We start from the raw sequence: 23142 nt of genomic DNA on the forward strand, positions 1-23142 counted from the left end.
AGGTCCGGAGGCACAGGGCTCCCCCGGTGCAGAGGAAGGCCAGAGGCGGTGGGCACCAGGGGAGCTGTCCATGGTGCTGCCGACGCCCTCCGCCGGAGCGCTCCGCCCCGGCACACCCTGCCAGCCCCGAACCCGCCCGATCCCGCCCCGAGCCCGTCCCGAACCCGCCCGAGCCCGCCCCGAACCCGCCCCGAACCCGCCCCGGCCCGCCCCGAGCCCTCTCCGAACCCGCCCGAGCCCGCCCCGAACCCGCCCCGGCCCGCCCCGAGCCCTCTCCGAACCCGCCCGAGCCCGCCCCGAACCCGCCCCGGCCCGCCCCGGCCCGCCCCGAGCCCGCCCCGAGCCCCCTCCGAACCCGCCCGAGCCCGCCCCGGCCCGCCCCGAGCCCGCCCCGAGCCCCCTCCGAACCCGCCCGAGCCCGCCCCGGCCCGCCCCGAGCCCGCCCCGAGCCCCCTCCGAACCCGCCCGAGCCCGCCCCGGCCCGCCCCACCGGGAGGCGGGCGCTGGAACTCTGACGTGGCGGCGCAGAACTTGCTTGTTCGCCGAGGCCTTTTCAACTATTTCTAAGGAAAAAAAAAAAAAAAAAAAAAAAAAAAAAAAAAAAAAAAAAAAAAAAAAAGAAGGGAAAACAAAGAAGAAGAGAAAGGCAGTTTAGGCGGTGGGGTGGAGGCGTGGCAGCCGCGACTCGTGTCTCAGTGAGGCTGTCGGCGCCGCTGCGCCCACTGTCTCTACGAAGTGTCCCTGCCAACTAAGAAAGCAGAGACAGGAGCTCGCAGCTCGCCCCGAGGAAGGGAAGGAGGGGCGGCCACTCCACCTCCTGCACCTCGGGTGTCGGTGGGTGTCCGAGAGGGCGAGGAGGCAGCGCCCGGGGGAGAGGGGCCCTGCTGAAACCAGGCCCGCCGTCCCGGGGCCACTCTCCGCCTCATGCCCCGCTCTCGTTAAAGTTTTTTGCCACCATTGCTCCTCCCCTTCCCCTGCTCCTCTCCCTTCGTGGCGGTCAGGCACTGGTTAAGACGATGCTGCCCTTAAGAGAGAGCCCAGGAGAACGAAGTAATGGACGAACACAAAACATGGGGAGAGACGCCGCCCGCCGGGAGCCAGGCCCTCCGTACCGTCGGAGAGCTGCGCAGGTCGCTCCGCCCCGTCAGGGTGAGGCCAGCGGTGACACTGGGAATGCGTCAGGCGGCACCAGCCGGCAGGAGAAAAGGGAGCCGGGAGGAGAAAAGGGAGTCGGGAGCCTCGGCCGCGGCCGTACAGGTGGAAGCGGCCTCGGCCACAGCCCAGCGCTGGAGCCTCTCGGCCCGGGGCCGCCGGGACCGCGGGCCGGGCGATGCCATGGGCGAGGCGCTCCCGCGGGCCGGGATCGCCGCCAGCCTCGGGCAGCGGGGGCGGCCGAGCGGCGGCTGCGGAGCCGTGCGGGGCTCGGCGGGCCGGGCCATGACGGGGCCGATGAGCTGGGCAACGCCGCCGCCCGCGGGGAGCTGCTGGACGGAGCGGCGGACCCCAACGCCGTCAACTCCTACGGCAGGACCCCCATCCAGGTAGGGAGGCGGACAGCTGGCAGCTGGGCGAGGGCAGCGGCCCTCCGTGCCCTGCCTGAGAGGGGCAGCGGCAGCTCCCGGGCGCCCCGCAGGCGGCCGACCCCGTCACTGTGCTCGGCTGCTGTCGAGGCGGCGTGGCAGAGAGGTTCTTCTTGCCTCTCCGGGAAGGAGAAAGTCTTCTTCGGTGACGGCCGCAACAGGGAGGTTTTAGTCTTAGCAACCTTTCACTTTATTTGAACCAACTGAGATAAGATGACTCAAATCCGAGAACTTTCATGCTCATCTCGCAATAAACGTGCATTAAAATATAACAACTCACGTTTGCAGAAATAAGCTCCCTTTCGTTATACCTCGTCTTCTGCTTTATATGACTGTTAGTATTTTTCGTCTCTTCTCACATGGAAAAAAAAACCAAAACGGAGGTATTCGGTGGCTCTCACGGGCAGGAACACCCGGTCGCGATAGTCTTGCCCAGCTGAGGCTGCAGGTAGACAACGAGCTGTCCCTGTGGGACTCCTCTGTCCACATTTTACACTCACGAGAACCTGTGGGTAGGCTTAGCGCCCGGCGGTGTAGTAGAGGTTAAATTTATAAAGGTTGAGTTAATTTTTCGAGGTAATTCTAGCCAGCTTTTTCTTTAAATTCCAACATAAAACGAAACTTGAATAATCTGAGAAGCTATATTTAAGTTTTACTGCTAGTGCTTGCGAAACACTCTCCTACAAAATGTCGGTGGAGCATTTCACTCGAAACAGGTATTTGGTGCCGAGCTCAAGTGCTTTTGTTTTTTTTTTGGTTTTGTGTTTTTCTCCTTCCGTCTTCGCGCCAGGGACTTAGTCCCTGTGCTGAACGCATAGCTGGGTTCGCTAGGGGAAACCCAACTTAGAAAACTCTGATCCCGAGGGGGAGGGCTGCCCTACACGTTGGTACTGCCATGGACACGCGGGTCAGGCAGAAGGTTCATTCCCTCCTGACCGTGAGGGAAGCGCGGGTGCGGCGCCGCAGACACAGTTGTCTCCCTGCATTACGGGTCTCCTCTCGCCAAGCACTCTCTGGAGAAATGTCGTGGATGCGAGCGGAATGATGCCGGTCCCCTGCACTGCGTTTCCGCGGGGACCGGCGCAAAGGGACTTGGGGCTTGACCTGGGTTTCTGTGGGAGAGCGTCGGGAGAAGGACGAGCCCCCTCCCCCGGCTCCGAGCCCACCGACCCCCGCCGGCTCCTGTGGCGGAGCAGCCCCAGTGCGCTCCGGTGCACACTCCGACCCCGACAGGGGTCTCGCACCTCTCTGCCCCACCTGTTGGCGTGGATAAAGGAGACTTCTCCAATGCGGCACGGCTCCACCGACGGGTACATGTTCTCCACCGTTCGTGGCACGCCCAGAGCCGATCTCTAGGCCTCATCCGAGGATTTTCTTCTCCCTTCCGCTGCGGATCTCCGTTCCTTCCGAGCTGAGCGAGAAAGCCTGAGCTCTGCGGCGGGCTCTGGCGCTGTCTTTCCCCGCAGGTGATGATGCTGGGCAGCCCGCGGGTGGCCGAGCTGCGCGGGTTCCTGGAGACGCTGGCTGCGCTGCACCGGGCCGGGGCGCGCCTCGACCTCCCCGACGGCCGCGGCCGCCTGCCCCTCGACGTGGCGGCGGGGGGCCCGCACGGAGCCGAGGCGCGGTACCTCCGCCACCCGCCGCCCCGTGCCTGACCTCTCCCCGGGCCATCCCCTCCCCAAACTTAACTGCCCGCGTCCGACCGGAGAGACACCAAACCGAGCAGTACTCATGCGCTACTGCGAATAACCCCGGATCGCGTTTCCCTGCTGGGATGCACGAAGGACAGTATTCTTTGCTCGTGCCCGTGTATTATCTAGCACTGAAAATGCTGTGACGCTCCGCAGGCCCCCTTTTTCACACAAGAGTCCACACACTGAAGAGAAGTATGAAATATGAAGTATGAAATAAGCAGTAAGAAAATACTAAATGTGAAAATATTGAATAGCAAATATTTAATATTAAATATGAAGGAAAATCCCTGCACAGACATAAGGTACTATAAACCCTTCCTCTGTTCTGATGGAGCCATGTCTGGACTTTCTGCTCCCCGGGGGACTCCCCACACACGCTTGCTAGCACTCCAGCTGAAGAAGACTGGAGACGCTTCAGAGTCTCCCTGTCCCCACAGTTTGATTTTAGTTAAACCAAACTGAAGGGGTGCTGAAGCCAATCTGCCTCTCTCTGGCAAAACCGGCTGGACAGCAGGATCTGTGCTTGCTGGTGTGATTGCAGCTTTGGTAAATACCTTCCCAAAACCACGTAGGATGCTCTGCATGTCTGCACATGTATCCACAGCGCATCCGTGGCTCGGCTGCAGCCATACGACCTGGAAGGAGAAAATAGAGATTTGTGTCCCTGCCAGCCTGATACAGTCGCCATTTGAAATACCCAACAACTTGCAAGTGACCTCCCCTGGGTTACAGTACTTCTGAAAAACCAGGTGATGGTACAACCAAGGCAGCCATAAACAAAAAATTAAAAATCGTACATCTGAGCTCAACTCCAGTGCTTCCCAGTATGCTCGGAGGTGACACATTTGGTAAAGAACAAGCAAACCTTTGGAACAGCTCTGCTGCTGGTGGGGGATCGACGAGGGGGGCTATGTATTAATTACGATACATGTTTCGGTGGCTGCTTCGGCGCAGAAGAGTTGGGTGTGAGCACGCCAGGAAAAAACAGCGGCAGCCCAGCGTCTGGCGAGTCAAAAGGAGGAGGCGGGGAGACCCCTTCTCACCGCAGCGAGTCCCCAAGCTCCGGAGAGGTGTGCTGAGAGAGCGCACGGACAGCAGCGAGGCGGGCGGCGGGGACGGTGCTCCCAGCCGGTGCGGGACAAGATGTAGACCCTGCCTCCCTCCCTGGAACCCAAGTGGAGCTATGCTCACACGTCGTGTGTCTTAGGGGCTGAGAAAGGGAAGCCAGGCGAGGCAGTGACTTGAGTTTATGTTTCACACCCCAGTGCTACCTGTAGAAAAGGTGGAAAAGATTTATCTTGGTTTTGCATTTCTAATGGGTATCCAACCCGAGATATCGCATACATAAACATGAAAAATAGTGTATATACCTTTTTTGTAACGTATGTTATTTATTATAATGCAATTTCATACAATTTATAATTAGTTTATGCTTTATAATTAGTTCGTATTTGTTGTCACATTATAAAATATTTCGTTATGTCATTAGTGTACATAATGCGTCTATGCAATACCTATATAAAATATGCATGATACGCATATAGAACACACATATATAAAACGTTATGATTATGCATCAACGTGATATATTTGCTTATCAATTATTTTTATATGTAATATGCTTTGTTGTTAAATTATGCTTCTTGATTTAATTATAACAAAAATATACGTATATAAACATGTATCAAACATTTATGTTATCTTTAGTCTATATTCACCCTTCTTCATTGTAAGAAAGCCTAGAACATAAGTTTTATATATTTTTTTAAATAGAAAACATGTAGCATTATAATATGCGATTATAACACCTTCTTAATTTGCATTGCACTCTGCCCTAGAACATGGAATGGCTGAACCAAGGAAAATCTTGGGGATGCAACAGTTAAGTGCCTGAATCCCACACCTGTGAGAACCAGAAGGGAGCTGCAACCAGATGTGGAGAAGGGGTAACACCAAAACCTGACCACACTCCTTATTAAACTGGACTTTCATTGTCGGTTGGACCTGCTCCTGTTTTAAATTATAATTTTGTCCAAGAACTACATTCAATTTAAATTTTTTAGCATTTCCATTAAGGCATATGAAACAGCAACAACAAAAATAGTAATATTAGATTAATACTGTTATTAATTATAACTTTGGCAGGGAAAAAAACACAATATGCTTGGCTGACTGCCCCAAATAAGAAGAGTATACCCTCAAAACCCAGCAGGGCTAAATACCTAATTTTTATAAATCCGCCTCAAAATAGGTCCAGAACCTCCTCCCAGGACAGGCCCATGGTGGGGACTACTCACTCCATGGAAGGATGGGGGTCACCAGCGACATCTCGCTTGGCTGTGGGAGCTTCCTCAGGCACCTTTTCTTCTGGCAGCAGCGGCGGCTCCAGGGCTTGGAGTCCTCCTTGAAAAGAATAGTAACAGTTAACTACAAACAGCAGCAGCTGTACGCTTTATCAAGAAAGCCCTAGAAGCATTATATTTCACGTAGCAGATTACTTGCTAATTTATTTTTAATATCGCCTCTGTAACACGCCTGAGCACACACACACCCTCCTGCAGCAGGGTTTGCACCCTGTGCACGACGAGCCCCGGATCAGCCATGCATTCCGCGCTGGTGGGTGTTCGGTTTCTATTGCCGAAACCGTCGGTCCATCCTCTCACCACTTCTCCGGCACCTGCATCACACAGCCAGGCAGGCATTCATTCCTCTGAATTTTGCCTTGCCTGTCGGGAAGCAGTAGTCAAGGCAGGGGAGAAGAGGGAGAAAAAAATATATTGGGGGGGGATGGGGGGAGGGCGGGAGGAGGAGGAAACTTCTTTCGATAAGTGCTTTCATTTCGAAATGGCCGATTTTACTCACTCAGTTTCGCAGGCTTGAAATCGGACTAGAAAATAAACCATTACAGGCTTTTCCTTATTAACATTGGTGTTAAGGTTGCTCTGTGCCGAGGCAGGAGAAACCTTCTGTTGACATCAGAGTTATTACTTTTTGTCTTCCCGAGAGAAGGAGGTGTTTGTTGTGGGGTGGGGGTGTTACACACGCTTACGTTCACCACGTCTCCCAGGGACTGCCACTCTGAGTCCCCTCCCGGCGCTTTTCTGGCGGCTCCCCCCGGTCCCCGAGCTCTCCCTACCCCTCTCCCAGCCCCCTCTATCCGTGACCATCCGAGCAGGACGCAGCCGAGCCGAGAGAAGGAGAAGATGCGCCAGAAGAAACGACGCTCTCCCTGCCCATCGCTCTTCTCACGCCTCGCTCGAAGGTACCCCGCACCCGGGAGAGGGGGAACGCGGGCAGAAGGGTTCTTGGGGTGGGGGGCGGGACGGGGAGGTAGCGGTACCTCCTCCTCCTCCCTCCACCGCCCAGGGATGCCGGCCCAGCTCCAGCTGTCGCGGGTCTCGGTTCTCCGGTGCTTCCTGGGAGCCGGGCTGGCAGGGGAGCGCCAGCAGGTTGACTGGGGCTTCTGAGCTTCTCCACTGCTCCCCCGCCCCGCTCCAAAACCTCGCCCTTCAGAAGGAAAGCGAAGAGGTCCTGAGCCGCGGAGCACGGCCGGAGGGAAGGCCCGGGGGCTGGCGGGGAGCCGTTCATTACCCGTTTCGGTGGCCGGCGCGGGGAAATCGAGATCCTCTTTTCTTCCAACCCACCCCCCCCGCCCCTCCCGCGTCGCGTTCAAATGGCCATGTGACAAGGAAATAGCTGCTCGCCCGGGCCAACACTGGCCCGCGCTTTTAAACCGGCAGCGATCCGCTAGCCGGCTGTCAGAGCGCCAGCGCGGCGCTCCGGGCCGCTGCAGGCCCCCGTCCCGTCGGGGCTTTCCCGGGGGAAGTGGGGTGCGAGAGCAACTGGACAGCAAGAAACAAAACCCCGAGTAACACCCGTCCCCAAACGGAGCGGGAGGCGGCGTGTTTGGAGGGGCAGAGCGGGGGGGGAGGGCAAGGAGATGTCGTCAAGGCTTTATTTGAAAGCAGGGGAGCGCCCTGCGATTGGCCGGTCCCCACGCCCGTCTGGCGGCAGTGCTCCCCGGGACCAGGCAGTGGGAGGGCAGAGGAGACCGCGATCTCCCCCTTCCCCATCCCCCGCTGACAACCTTCCCTGGCCCGCTTTCGAGGCGGGAGCCATCATCATGGGAGGAGTTTAGAGCGGGAGGAGTGTGGAGCGGAGGGAGGGGAGTGAAGCGAAGTGGGGAGTCGAAATTAGTTAAACGGAAAAGAAAAAAAAATAAAAAAAATAAAGAAATATTCTCCAATGAATGGAGGGTGAGAGGGCCGATTCACCGGTGGGGCCCCGCTGGGGAGGTATTTGTAGCGTGGCGCGCCCGCGGCTTCCCCGCACCCATGACCCCCCGGATAAGGTGCACCATCCACTTTCGGCGTGCCCGCAGCCTGCCCCGGGCCTGGGCGCTGGGCTGGCGCATCCTCCGCCGCGTTTTCGGGGCGCTGAGGCGGCGCTGGCCGCGGCGGCTCGCCCTGCAGCTGGTCCTGCGGCGGCGGCGCGGCGGGAGCCCCCGGCCCAGGTAGGACGGCGGGATCGGGAGCGGGAGGTGGCGGTGGCAGCGCCTCTGATGGCACCGGGAAATACGGTAGATTTATACAGGGGGGGTGTTCCTGTGCGGGTATTTTACCTATTTATTTATTTATTTATTTATTTATTTATTTTTTAAAGCAGTAGAAAATGTCCGGTTTTAGAAAAGTTGCTGCAACTGACTTCTGCCTTGCCTCCCACTCTCTGAGGAGTTTTTTGTATAGTTTGTTACGAAAATATAAACCCACCACCTTTTCGGAGGAGAGAAAAAGGAACATAGCTATTGCTCTGAACACAGAAAATGGCCACTGTTTTCCGATGGTGTGTTACTTTCCACTCTTGCAAACGACAGTGAAATACAGTGGCCTACTTTTCCTTCACTTGCCATGGAGAAAATATGGGAAATAAGGGTCAGAGCAGCCAAGCAGGGTCAGAAAGAGTAATTAAAACACACTCGTATGAGGGACCTTGAGAGATATCCGAGGCTCGGGAAGTTTTAGAGACTTTTTCCTTTTTGCAGAGTGCAAATTCGGATTATTGTGGACCTAGGCATTGATTATCACACATTAAAAATAACAATAGTAATTAGACATACAGTGAAGCTAAAGTGAATACTAATTTTGATTAGTATTTGAGGATTGTTCTGCAAAATCCTCATAGAGGCTTACTAGAACATTCCACAACCTCTTCTTAACACAGAGCACAGACTGGAAAAGAATAGAGGTGGAAGCAAAGTATAAATACTTACCTCAAAATTACTTCACAAATGGACACCACTTGTTTTATACATGTATAAAATTTATAACCTCTCAAGCTGTAGGACTCAGGGTGTGGAGATAAAGTAATTAGGAGTTTCCCAGCTCCACTCTCTGTTTAGATTGCTCCCAGTTCTATTTGAATAAAAAGTATGTGTCCATACACACAGACAGACACACATATAAAAACTTACACATATATTCAAAAGACATAAATCAGAAACTACAGGCAGTTTTGCTTGTTGCCTTCAAATGCTCTTTTTTTTTTTTTTTTTTTTTTTCATTTGTAGTAGGCCTCATTTCTTCATTCTGCACCAAATGGGAGAAAAAGAAACTAAAAACTCTGTCTGACCTGAAAAGCATTTATCTCAAATATGAACATAAGTATGAGGGTGCTAGTCACCTAGAAGTAAAATCTCTGTAGCAGCAGCAAAACTCCCTCAGGGATCTGAAAGTGTGCCTATTATTTTCTCACTGTATTTCCACACTTGCTATAAACACTGCTAATTTTTTATCCCCTTCTCCCATTCTTTTAATCTGAAACAATGAGGTTTTATAAAATGCCGGTTAACTCCAGACTACGAACCTAATTTTGAAGGACTTGGGCTGGAGTAAGGCACGTGTGTTGAGTTTAGTTTAAAAAAAATAAAACCACTTAACAAAACCAGAAAAACCTATGAAAAATACAATACCTAGGGATAATTTTGTAAATATCTAGAGTAACATATAATGGAGTCGTGGCTGCCCCATCTCTAAAAGTGTCCGAGACTAGGCTGGATGAGGTAGGGCAGAGGGGTGGGATTGGAAATAATATCTTCAAAGACTTTTCCAATCCTAGCCGGTCTCTGATTGTAAGATATACTCTGTGAGGCTTTTATTCGTTATTATTGCAGTTTCTTTGAGTTATGTTTGAGCTTTTATGTGTGGTTTGGTTTTTGTTTGTTCGGGATAATTTTAAGATAATTTTTAAGTTCAATATAAACCCCGTTTAGTCTGAATGACTAAAATTAAGGTAATAGATTTTCCTGTTCTTAGCCGATATTTGTAATCAAGATAAATATATTTGCAAATATTCTGGCACTTTAAACTGAAGAGAAGAACGATAATGTTAAATTGTTTCTGTATTAGGTATTGCTTAATTTTTAGTGTAACTCAGAATAACTGTTTCCCCCACCCCACCTTAGATATAAAACGGGTTATTTCCATGCAACCTCTCTACTGCACCTCCTAGCCCTGCCTCTCTTGTGCCCTTTTTTGTCTATTTACGAGCTAGGAAATCCCAATATTAAGTTCTTTTTATTTTATCTCTTTATTGTGTTTAAATAACCCCCGAACTTATTATCCAAATACTTGTTAGATAAAATGTAAATGTTTTGAATTTTATTGTTGTTGTCTTTGTTTTTGTTGTTGTTGAAATACTTGCTAAGCCTTAAACAGGGCATAAGATGGCTGCGTTTGTTAACTGAAAGTTACCTCTTCCGTCCTTTATGCTCCTATCAAAACATCTCAGAACAATTTACAGGATTACTGTGCTGTAGTATTAAAATGGATCCGTTCTCAGTGTCACAGATCTGTATGGTTGAATAATTATTCTAAAATTAAGTAAGAGCAGAAATGTAGGATGGGGACACTGCTTAACATGATTCGTTTGGGTTATTTTACTCCTATGAAGATATCTTTGCAGTAAGGTTTGCTGGGGGTAAAAGGAGGGACTCCCCTCCCTCCCCCGCGACATACAAGTGCAAAATAAGGTTCTTTTTCAAAACACTCTAGCATAGGCTGCGTTATTATTACCCTAACTTCAGATATGACTCTGTGCTGTTATGTTTTGATTAATTTGAGGTCCTGTGCTGGTGCTAGAATTGTATAATATGAGACTTGTTTTCAGAGGGGAAGGAAATCACATTATTTCAGTCGTGTAGCTTAAAATGCTGTGACTTAAAAATGTTCTAGTAGTTTGATATATGACTTGGAGGGTCAGTAATGTTGGGACATAATAATGGGACAGTATTTGTTGTTTTACACTATTAGTTTTTAACATAATTTAGTGCAGCTGGACATATAAATAGGCATATATAAATAGGCCCTCTGATTTGAAGAAATATCTTCACTTGCAAGGATATTCACATGAGTGTGCATTTTTTTTCTTCATAGAATTAACTAGGTTGGAAAAGACGTTTAAGGTCATTTATTCCAACGTATTTTTATGCTTATGCTCACAAAAAGACATGTATTGCCATATTTATACATACAGATGCATAAAATCCATTATTTATTTCACAGAAAACAAGGCTAGGCAGCGATAACCTGCAGCCCCGCCATATTTCACTCTTGATTTGAAATTTTAAAACACTTGACAGAAAAAACCAAAGAGGTTTTCTCCTTGGATTTATCTCTACGTGGCTATCATTAATGTTAGAGAACACAAGAAGAACTGCAAGATACTTTGCCTTTTGGGCGGAGTACCATGTTAATTTCTTGGACTCTACAGTCTTTAAAAAACCCACTCTTTTAAACGTTATTTATTTATTTTTAGATTTTATTTATTTATTTGTTTTAAATTGTCTGGCTGTCTGTCCCGAGGGCCGCTTTGCACCATGCATTGTAGAAAAACCACGATGTGGTGGGAATTCACCACAAGCGAGGGTCACTCCTCAGATGTTGGACCCTCATCTTGCAATGCCACTTGCCCCAGAAACTTCGCCAGGGAGGCTCAGACAGCCACTAAATGAAGACATTTTAGTGGATTTATGACTTGTTTGTTCAGGGATAAATCTGTGTTTATTTCTCCTCATCCGAGGATGTCTCTACTTTCGGCTAGTAGTAAATGTAGACATAAAATCACCGTGTTTCTCTTTCAGCTATGTAGAGCTCTCCGGGGGGATGTATCTGCACAGCGGATACTTCTGGGGTGTCACACCAGTCTTCTACAAAAAAAAAAAAAAAAAAAAAAGAAAAGAAAAGAAGATTAGGAAACTGACATTGTGAGGGGTGGGGGGAGGGGTAAAAAAAATAAAAAATAAAAAAAAAGCACAACCGAAGAAAAGGAAAACAAAACCTTGAAAAACACCCTTATTTCCCTTGCCTTATAAAAGGCCTGCCCGGAGCTTCGAGGTGGAGGAATAAAAGCTTCGTGGTGGGGGTCATGGGTACCGACCAGCCACTCGCCCTCGACGGCTGCGGGGGGGTCGCTGGGGAGGGGGTATGTGCCACAGGCGTGCTCGGGGCATGGAGGGGGAGACGCTTGGCGGAAAGCCAAGGGGAGGAGCCAGATGCTTAGATTTTGAGGATCTGTGCAGCTGCAAGGCAAGGCGAGGTTCCTCTGCCTAGCCTCCGGTTGCGCGGCTAGAGCTGCACCTTACCCTGGCGGGCTCTCGTCGCGGTTTTCTCGTTCCCGGGAGGCTCTGGAAGGGCCAGGCTGAAGGGATCCTCTCCTATCCGGTGCCGTGAGGCTGGTCGCAGACGGCTCGCTTCCCCATCCTGTCCGCCAGCTTTCGGCAGGCGCAGGACGGAGGGGTGGACCCCCGACACACCTCTCGGAGGGTCTCGGGCAGGGCAGGATCCCTTTCGGAGACAGAAACCAGAGCCATCACTGGCACAAAAAGTTCCTCTCTATCCCTGGAAAGTTCAGGCGCGTCATCCCTCCGCCATGCCGTCGATCCCCCGTATTAGAAACTCGCGTGTCGCGTCCCACCCACTCCAGCCAAGGCAGCTGCCGTGGAAGCTGTTTGCCCGTGGGTCTGCGACTCTCTCCCCTGCCTTCGCTACCCGCTGCGATATGGGGAGAGGCTGGGGGAGCACGGCCGCCGCCCCCATCCCCTCTCCCCAACAGGAGGAAAACCCCTCGGGAGCCGCCCGCACTTGCGGTGGAGATGAAACCTGCTGCCCTCCGAAGGGCAGAAGGGTAGAACCCCCTGCTCCTCGCTTGAGGACCAGGCTGCCGACATCCTGCGGTCCCTCGCCTCCCTGCCCGGGGGGTGCGGGGATCTTCCTCGGCCAATGGGAGCCGCGGCAGAGCGGAGGCGGCAGCGCCCGCCCGCCGGAGAAGTGCGCGGCCAGCAGCTCCGGCGGGAGGGAGGGGGAATGCGTGCGAGGGGGGGCGCGGGTGGCGAGGGAAAGAAGGGGCTGGGTTTCCGCGAGGGATGAGATCGCAGTCAGGGACGGGAAAAGGCAGCGGCGGCCGTGCGGCTCGGGTCGGCGGGGGGCCATGGAGGGGTCCCTCCGGAGCGACGGCGACCGCCTGTGCAGCGCCGCCGCCCGCGGGGACCACGAAGAGGTGAGGAGGCTGCTGGACGCGGGCGTGGATCCCAACGGGACCAACGCCTTTGGGAGAACCCCTCTCCAGGTACGGAGCACGGCGGAGAGGGGGTGGCTGGGTGCGGGGCAGGGGACAAGCTGTGCTCTGCCACGTCGTGGGAGAAGGATGGGTGTTTCATGCTTAGAAAGAATTTTTATTGTTATGGTCGGAACCGTACTCCAGCCGCAGCTGCCTGAACTCAAACGGCCCCGCTACTTTTTAATAACCCCTGACAGTGTCCCGAAAATACAAAATGGAGTTAAGTGGGGAACCGCAAGCAGCAAACGAATTTTTCCAGGGGGTACTCAAAAGGAGAAGTAGGACTGCAAAATCCGCTTCCAGATAACCTATCCAGATAGGTTTGGGGAATGATCTCCATTCACTTCGAGCAATGTCTCGATTTTTTAAATATAACCCGGTTTTTCCCCCCAAGGAAATTGAAGTGGTGTCCCTTTCTAGTATATTCAAGAATAAAGAACCTATAAACTGTGCTGGTGCAAGTTGTAACTTGAAACTAGGTATATATTAGTAGTCATCTCTTTTTTTTTTCTGTAAGTAGTAGTAATTTTAATATTGTCTATCGATACATTAGTAGTGGCAGTATTTTTTGATATATGTTAAAAGTACCAGGTACCAGTATGTAGAGCTGCTTTCCAGGCATTTTGAGAGTTAAATGTGTGTTATATTAATAGACATAGTTGAGTAGACACTTTTTTAATGTTCTTTTAAACTCGAGTTTTGTATCTTACAGAGAAGATTCTTCGAGTTGTTATTTGAAGAGGTATATTAATGATTATAAAAATATATTAATGATTAATAAGCTGAGAAGCCATTTTGACCCTTGCACTTGACATAAAAAATGAAATATTTTTCTGAAATGGATTACTGAGAAAGGATTTCAGAAAGTTATTCGTTTTATTTCTGTTTTATGTTCAAATTACAGATTAAAAGAATCTCCAAACTCTTATAAACTATCTCTTTCCTTTCTTCATTACAGACGAAGTTCTCTTTCTCTGATCAGCAACTTACAAAATGGCTGATACTAGAATATGTGGACTTTTTTTTTTTCTTTTTTTTTTTTTTTTTTTTTCTTTTTTTTTTTTTTCTGGAAAGGATTAATATCTGGAGTTTATATATTATGACATTTTTAAGTATTTTCACACTTTCACTATAAATGAACCAAATTATTTAAAGTGCACAAACCAGAGTCCCGAGAAAGAAATTGATAGAAAAATCTATTGCCTTAAGATCTTTTTCAAAGTGTTAAATTGCAATTTATGACGGTTAAAATTGCATTGAAAATGACCAGACAGTAAGGGAAATAAAACCCCATGGGCAAATTTATTTTGGTTTTTGGTTGATTTGGGTTTTTTTCCTGGGTTTTGTTCAATCATGGATGATGAAACATTGGCAAAAGTTTCTGCTGTGGACAGAAAAGCAGAATGTCATTAGGAATTTGCTATTTAGGCACAAAATATCCTTCGAATTTTTAATCAATTAAGTTTTGTGCATTGCTTGTGAGCACTCAGCAGCTGCTCTCACACCACTGAGAACAAGACAGAGCTGAGAGAAAAAAAAAAAAAAAAAAAAAAAAGAAAAATCATCTTGGTCTGAAACTCAGGAATGGAAAAATCACAAATACCCACACTGAAATGAGCCACATGCAGCTCCATTGCCCCATTACTGTGCTCACCGTTGATAAATCGATAATGCATTCTAAGAGACAGCAACCTTAATGCAAGGTCCCTCAGGGCTGTCACAAGATATATGGTCTGCATGTGTAGTATGCAAATATTCACAAACTCTTTATGTGTGCACATATATTTAATGTATTTTTAATATCTCTGTATGCCTAAATACATTTATAATATATATACACGCACTGTTTATTATGTAATAAAGGGTACATCACATAACGCTATCTATATTGTGCGTGTGTATTTGCACACACGCACACAGCTGCGTCCGTATCAGCGTATAAACCCGTGAGTGTACATATGTGTGTTCTTACACACACCACAGGTACCATTTACACCACGGTGTATATAAATGGTACAAACGTGAAGCAGAACAAGCACATGTGTTGTACCTAGTCTGGAAACCACTAGCTAGTGTTATTAATTTATCATCTAATCATAGACTATCTCGAGTTGGAAGGGACCCGTACGGACGATCGCAAGCGGCGATCACGATGTACGCAGGTCACGATTGCAAGCAGCCGACCCGGCGGAGCTACGCCCCAAAAGAGGCGCCGGTGCGGCCAGCCCGGCTGCCCCGCGGACTGTCCGCGGAGGCGGCGCCCGGGGGTGCCCGGGGCGGGCGGGCGCTGACGCTGTCTCTCCCCGCAGGTGATGATGCTGGGCAGCCCGCGGGTGGCCGAGCTGCTGCTGCGGCGCGGAGCGGACCCGAACCGCCCGGACCCGCGCACCGGCTGCCGCCCGGCGCACGACGCGGCCCGCGCCGGGTTCCTGGAGACGCTGGCGGCGCTGCACCGGGCCGGGGCTCGCCTCGACCTCCCGGACGGCCGCGGCCGCCTGCCCCTCGACGTGGCGGCGGGGGGCCCGCACGGAGCCGTGGCGCGGTACCTCCGCCACCCGCCGCCCCTCCCGGGAGCCGCGGCGGCCGCCGAGAAGGCTGAGCGCTGAGCCCCGCCGCCGAACCGCCCAGCCTTGTGCCCTCGCCCCCTGCAGCCACCTCCCTGTCCGCCAGTGTCCCCGCCGAGTCACCAGCGAGACATCGCGGCTGGCGGCGCTCCTGATGTCCGACTGCTGCTCAAAGTCCTTTCTCCCGGTATCTCCAGGGCTCCTGCCGCGCACCCCGCCTTCCGCTTCTGGGCGAAGACACGCGCTGAGATTTTGTCATTGCCTGAGAAAAAGATGAAAAATATTCCAAAACACAATCAAGACTAGCTCTCCTGCTTCTCCCTCTCCGGCGGGCAGAGCACAAGCAACAGACGGTTCTTTTATGCTCTAGGGGGGAAAAATTTTAAATATTCGTCTTTCTAACCCCCATTTTTTTTTACAATAAAGCTTCTTAGAGAATTGAGAACGCTGTTTCCCTTACTGACTTGCTTATTACCCTGCCCGGCTTCGTATTTTAGTTTTTCCTTGAGATCCTTTTATGTTCTCAGCTCGGAAATAGTGATCATTTAAGCCATATCATTAAAACATTTAATTAATCCCCAAATCTTCTCCCCTCACCGGCCACTCAACATACAGTTTTAACACCGAGATAAAACAGTGATTGAATGGTAAACATTTTTACTCTGATCAGCGTTACAGTTTGTGAACCACGTTTTGTTGTCTTCACAGAAATTCGTCTGAGAAAACAATTGGCAATCAATTAGTTACTACATCGTTTTTTGAATTTGGAGACCCCATTTGCTCAGAAGATTTGGACAATGAGCTTCTTATTTTTCAGACAGCTATCCGGGTGTCTAAACGAGATATTTGGAAACAACAACAAATGTCCGAGTTTGGTTATAAATCTGTATCTTTACGTACTTTTTTGGTTTTTGTTTTCTGTTTTTCCTATGTAATTTCTATCATCTACCCGATGCTCTTACCACTTACATGTAATGAAATATCTGCTATTATTCCATAATAAAGCACGAAAAACATTGGCTTAAAAATAATTTACTCTTTAATGGTTCTGTATACAGCACCACTTAGTTGGGTGGTGTTATTTATTTCAACTTCCTTCGTTGCTTTCAATTTTTGTGTGTGTGTCGGCATAAATAAATATGGATACACATGGCACAATCACGCAGGTCGCATAACAGGACTTTTTCTAGGTATGTATTATTTAAGCAGATACACACAGAAGTTAAAAATACGCAAATCGTTTATTTCCTTGAAAATTGAAAACAACACTTAAAGTGCAAAAAGAAAGCTCACCTGCCCTTTGTACCTTTGTGTAACTTTATGATGTATTTTTAAAAGTAGGAGGGTTTTCCTTTGATTAGAGCACAGGTCCCGAAGCAGAGCCAGACACATTTCTCTAAAAGATAAGCAGGGATAGCGAATCACTCTCCTCTCCAAACAAACAAACGAAAAAAAGTTTCTTTGGGGCACGAATGGAGAGCGAGCCTCATCAGAGAGGATTTTTATATGGGGCACTGTGGGTGGGACAAGTCGGACTCAGTGATGCTTGCGGCTCCGTTTCCAACTCAGAATAGGGTGTAATTCTGTGAATGAGCTTTTCGTTTTCTCTCCCGACCCTCCTGGCGAGCGGGAGCCCAGTTCAGCCTGGAGAGCTGGGGCCTGAGGGCAGGCGTTTGGTAGAGCTCAGCTGGAGCGGCGGGGCGCGGAGCATCCATTCATACATCACCCATCCCAACCTCTGGGCTCGCTGTCCCGGACCCTGCAGCCTGCCTCCTGTCCGCAGGCTGCCCACCCCGGGAAGGAGGGCCAGAGCTTCGGGAAGACCCCCCCGAAACATGGCCGTGGGAGCGGCATTCACCCCGGGATGCCCACCAGCATCCCCCGTGGGGTTTTCACCAGCCTCTCCCCACTCGAGAAAGCTGTGACAAAAGCTGTAACCTTCCCAGAGGCTTTGGCCTCAGAGCTGCCAAAATTTCCTTGGGAAGTTGCCTGAAGAGGATGGAGAATTCTAGGCTTGGAGTTATGTACGGTGACTTGAGAGGTTGTGTAACTGTTGTTCTCCTAGTGAAGAAGGAGACAGCAGTGCTGTGTGAAAAAAAAAACAAAAAAAACACCAAACAAAACAAAAAACCAAAAAAACACACCTAATTGTTGCAAAAAGAGCAATTTGTTGTTGCAAAAAGAGCACACCTAATTGTTGCGATTGCCAGCACCTGAATAATCTGACAAGGTATTTTTCAATTCTCTGCCAAACTTTAATAAAATACCTTCAGGTGTAATAGCACTTAGAAAAACAATTTGCTATTACACACTACAAAAAATGACTCTTTTAGAACAGGACTCCTTAGTTTTACAACAGACAACATCCCCTCCAAATTCACTCAGGTTTATTGTGTCTAAGAGTTCACAGGCTTTAAATCTTGTGCTCAAAGTCTTTGAAAGCTCCAGGGAAAATAGGAAAAACAAAAAGTGTTCTAGAAATTTAATTCATCTCCCCACCCTGCCTGGAACAAAGGTGTGGAAATAACATTAACTTAATTGTCTACTTACACAGAAAATAAACCTCATGTACTGTAAATCTCAGGAAGAAAATGGAAATGCTCAGAGCCCTTACAGAATAAGGTGGAGATTTGAAAACAGAAAAGGCAAGCCAAAGTACCAAGTGCCAGAGAGGGAACCTCTGAAGACATTTGTGTCTTCTAAGTGCCCTGGTGGGGCAGTTACAGGGAAGAGATGATATACCTAGTAGTTTTATTACTTTTAAATCAGATTTCAACCAATCTTAAACCAACACTCACTGAAGTAATTAAACTTCCACCCCACCCCCCTACCCCCAACTCACAGGAAAAAGAGGCAGAAGTACTTTAAAATACTGTATGAAGAGAAGACAGAACACTTTTTCTTTGTGGAAATGTTCCCATAGGACCAATGTCTCCACATTCCTGTCTCTTACTACGTATTTCTAAGTATTTTTATGCTTCTGGTAGAAACACTTGCAAAGAAAGTGTTTCTGTGCTGGAGAAAGTCCAATAAAGCGTACTGAAGTGAGGGGTGGTCCTCAGGAGTAGAAAACCAAGAATCTTGCAACGAAAGGTGTCAGGCTGCCTCCCTGAAAGATACACAGATGACTGCCACTGGATCTGGTACCACTCTTGTTATTGAGTGTTAGTTCAGGATTGAGAGTGGGCTGTGAGAAGCCCTGTTTACACCCATTGGACCAAGGGACAAAACATCTACGGTTTAGCTGTCACTATCAGCTGAGGTCATGGTTTCAAAAATACCCCACTTCCTCCCACCAGACTCGGTAGTTTTCGCTGCCATTGGCGTAGTCACTCCTTTCAGGAAGCAGCCTCCAGCGTGATTTCTAAACGGAAACATTCTTTCTTGAGGAGCTGAGTGGCAATCTAGAACATGAGCGTTCAACCTCCCGGGTGTGAAAAGTTCCAGCATTAGCACCTTTTTCTCTCCATGGTGCTGGTTGTTGACAGGTAAGAAAACAGGCATGCTGATAGCTGGGAGGAAGGTATGCAGAACAGGGGAGAAAAACACAGGTGCAGCTCAAGAAGGAGGTGCCTGGAGAAAGCAGAGACAAACACGGCCGCCTGTGCCTGAAAGGATGCAGTAGGGACACTCAGCCCTACCCCACTCCATATTTGCCTGGGTCAATGGTTTTGCTTGGCTTCTTAACACTCATCCTTGCTGAAATCCAATGCATGTGGCTGATGAGCAGTGGCACCTAAAATCATTCCTTGTCTTTACAGAACAAGCACTTGAACACTGCTGGCTTTGGTTTTGGTGGGGTTTTTTTTTTGTTTGTTTTTGTTTTGATTTTGTTTGTTTGTTTGTTTGTTTGTTTGTTTGTTTGTTTGTTTGTTTGTTTGTTTAACATCTGTTTTCTCTTTAGATGGTGATCAGCCTAAGGGCCAGAGAAGAAAATGAGAGTCAACCCAACGTACCAGTAACACCATGGAGTGGAGAATTTGTACTAAACTGATCCAAGAACAGAGACTATTCCACTGTTCTCACATGTAATTAAGGGAAAAGAAACTCCTACCACCACCACCATCCTCCTACTAGCTTATCTTGCTGGTTTACAATCAATATTTCAGAACCTCCTTTACAGTTGATAAAAGCCCATACAAAAGTTGCTCCCTATAAAGCACTAACTATTAAGATTCTAAGGTCAAATTAAAAGATTTCAGATAAAATGCCTTCCTTCTTGTACTAGAGGAAACTCACTATAGGAAACCAAACAACTGAACAGACTTCATGTGTCATCTAGAATACATTTCACTTACAAACCAGGCAATATTTGTAGTTCCACCTGGGTCTCATCTACAATGCCCCAATGTTCAGATTGAAAACATACTTTCAAGTAGGCATAATCACACAGGTCTTTGCACCACAAATTGCCTGAGCCAATTCATAGCAAAGGTGGTGGAGAAACCTGACCATCATCTAAATGAAAAATGGCAAACTTTTGCAGAAGTGTGATCACATGTTAATTTCAATTATTTTGCACTGTCCTGCTTCAGTCAACACTTACACTGACAGTGGGGAGAGAAAGCAGCATTAAAACAGTTAAGCCAGAATTTCCATCTTAGAAGGCTGATCCTGCCCAGTGCTGAGACCTCCTGCATTAATTTCTCCTCTTATTGATACTCAGCAGGTTACAATAGACAAAATACTCTCTTGCTGATTCATTCTGAGAACACCAACTGCTCTCAGATCTGTTTTGAATGCTAACACAAAAACTCAATTCTGATGTCATACACCACCTGTGCAAATTCTGAGAGATGCTTTGGATATTAGCATGAAAGAATGTGAACTGTTAGATAAGTGAAAATGAGATATGAGTGGGCAATTTCATGTTAGCAAGATAGATCAATGTTAGGCTGTAAAGAATGCTTTAGAGAAAACAAAAAAAGCAGAAAATGAGTAAATCTAATGGCCTGCCTCCTGGTCTAGTTTGTGCCATTTTGAACCCACAGTAGTGACTTGCCATCAGTACATTATATTGCTAATATGCACACTCTGAGCAAAATAAAGGGAGATCTTATCCAAGATAAAAGAACTTCAAAACCCATGGATAGCTGGGCTAAGCAAAATACAACATTCAAACAATCAATGAAGACTGGGGTAGGAGATAATAGCAAGTCCACACTCAGAGAGCAAGTGCTCATGACACAAGTAAGTCTGGGCTTGGAATATAGGCAAGGGAGCTGAATAGTACCGAGTCCAAATAAAGAAGTCTCTTCACTCAAAGCAGAAGGAGCTCTGTTGCCTCGGACACCTGTGCCAAGATGAAGAACTCCTAATGAACATCACTCAAGAGACAGCTGGAAAAAAGCTCCTGAGTGGGTGTATGTCTTCTCCAGCATGGCACCTGTGCATTGAACTTACCCTGCTGTGACATTTTTGCCTGTAGTCTGTGTAGATCTGGATGTTTAATAAAGTTTCAATCTCTGATTCTGGATGCCAGCTGAAAATTGAGTTATAAATCAGTTGGCTATTTATTGTCTTTCCTGGCCCTTGCCTAATACTGGCATGCCTCTTCCTTAGAGCATTTGTGCCATTTTTAAGCACTCGGTTCCACTCAGTCTCCCCTCTGTGTATGTGGGAAAGAAAATTGGGCTTTGAATATTTATTTTTTAACATAGCCACTGTTTGCCATCTGCATTTCTCTATTCCCACATATCCTGTAGAGAAGCATGCAAGACTGATCTGCTCTTCAGCAGTTCCTACTAGCTCTAGAGGTGTTCTCTTTGACCAAAAGTTGAGACAGAATTCAAGCCATACAAATCAGTATGTCTAGAAAACTTTTGCTAGAGAACAAGAAGCAGACCTGGAAAACTTAAGGTAAAATTCCACTTTATTAAGCTTTCCATGGTTCTAATCCATTTTGTATGACATGTAATTCACCCACAGAGAAGCTACTTCATTTTCTTCAGTGCTCCCTGTTTAGGTACCTGTGTTGAAGTAACCAATGTTTAGAAGAGGCTTTAAAGTGGTCTGTGAAACATACACATAGAAAACAGGTTTCTTGCAGAAAGCTTTGTTAATTTTTCTAGGACATTGCATTTGGTATAAGAGATGTTAGTGTAAAACCACAAGTGAATAGCATGTCATACATAACAACCAGAAACCGTGAAGTCTCTGTAAGATGAGCAATGATATCAGTCAAGCTTGGAGGACATATTTTGGGATGTTTGAAAGCCAGGCAAAGCCACAATTTACCATCCTATATCCTGATAAGCCATTTACCCGACTAAGATGCAATTTTCTAAGAGCCTCTAATTAGTATTTGCTAACACTTATTCTGATGTTATGATATAGGAGCACCAGAAGGCAGTACTCCAAATTCTTCACAGCAAATGGACTGAATAACAGTTGCAAAAAAAAAAAAGTCATGGAGATACACTCAAACTGAAGTGTGATGACTTTTATCAGTGAAGCCCTCCACCCATCACTGTCTCATTCTTGTGAAACCAGATATATTCTGAGTCCAAGAATGGGCATGGTTCTTTGTTACCTTTACTTCATTTTAGTAATGCGATACATACAATTTGTATCTTCTTCCTATCACACCTAGAGTCCTGCCTACAATAAATACAATACATTTCTTAAGACTGTTCAGAAAGACAATTAAAATCACTTATATTTGACCCTATCTTTACAGAATTAAACATTATCCTATACTTTTCTTGCCAATTACCATATCTATCTGTAGTCCTATGGATAAATTACTCGCAACATATTTCAGAGTATAAAATGTACACTGAACTTCACAAAAAACACACTACACACTACCAGAGTTTTACAAATTATATATAAATTCTGCACAAGATACTGTTAGGTACCAAGCCTGTGTTGATAGAGCAAGTAAATATCACAGAAAGGTCTCTTCCAGCCCAAACCATCAATGACAGCCCAATCTTCCCACCACAGGCAGGGACACCTTCCACTAGTCTTGGCTGATCAGAACTCTGTCTACATGATTCTGAATGCTTCCAAAGATATCCACAACTTCTCTGAGCAACTTGTTTCACTGTCTCAGCAGCCTCATCATAAAAAACATTTTTCTTTCCAGTCTAAATATACCTACTTTGAGTTTAAAACTCTTACCCTTTGTTTCTGTCACTACAGGCTGTGGTGAAACATCTCTCTCCATCTTCCTTATAAGACCCCTCTATGTTCTGGAAGGCCACTGTAAGGTCTCCTTAGAGCCTTCTCCTCTCCAGTCTGAACATCCCCAACTCTCTCAGCCTGTCCTCTTCAGAGAGGTGCTTCATCCCTCTGATCACCTTTGTGGCCCTCTGCTGGACTTGCTTCAACATATCTTTCTTACAGACAACCCCAAAGCTGGATCCAATACTCCAGGTGGGGTCTCACCAGAGCAGAGGGGCAAAATCACCTCCCTCAACCTGCTTTTGATCCAGCCCAGGATGCAATTGACTTTTGGGCTGTGTGTGCACATTGCTGGCCCTTGTTCTACTTTTCATCCACTAGCACCCCAAAGTCCATCTCCACAAGGCTGATCTCAACCACCTTCACCTCAACTCAAATGCAGCACCCTCTGCTAGGCCTTGCTGAACTTGGGCCCCACTCCTTGAGCCTGTCAAGGTCCTTCTGCATGGCATTCACTCCCACACTCACCACTCAGCTTGGTGCTTTTGCCTTCCACAAACTCAA

General features: G+C 48.0%; 1 protein-coding gene across 1 annotated transcript; it reads left to right on the top strand.

Annotated features, from left to right (window-relative positions):
- Nucleotides 1-636: 636 nt before the first annotated feature.
- Nucleotides 637-16543, top strand: LOC130265382 (ankyrin repeat and protein kinase domain-containing protein 1-like). The gene is made up of 2 exons (XM_056514445.1): nt 637-1541; nt 15196-16543. Exons 1-2 carry the CDS (start codon nt 1017-1019, stop codon nt 15490-15492), a joined length of 822 nt encoding a protein of 273 aa, XP_056370420.1. The 5' UTR covers nt 637-1016; the 3' UTR covers nt 15493-16543.
- Nucleotides 16544-23142: the final 6599 nt, after the last annotated feature.

This window comes from Oenanthe melanoleuca, chromosome Z, assembly GCF_029582105.1.
Source record: "Oenanthe melanoleuca isolate GR-GAL-2019-014 chromosome Z, OMel1.0, whole genome shotgun sequence".
Taxonomy (NCBI): Eukaryota; Metazoa; Chordata; class Aves; order Passeriformes; family Muscicapidae; genus Oenanthe; species Oenanthe melanoleuca.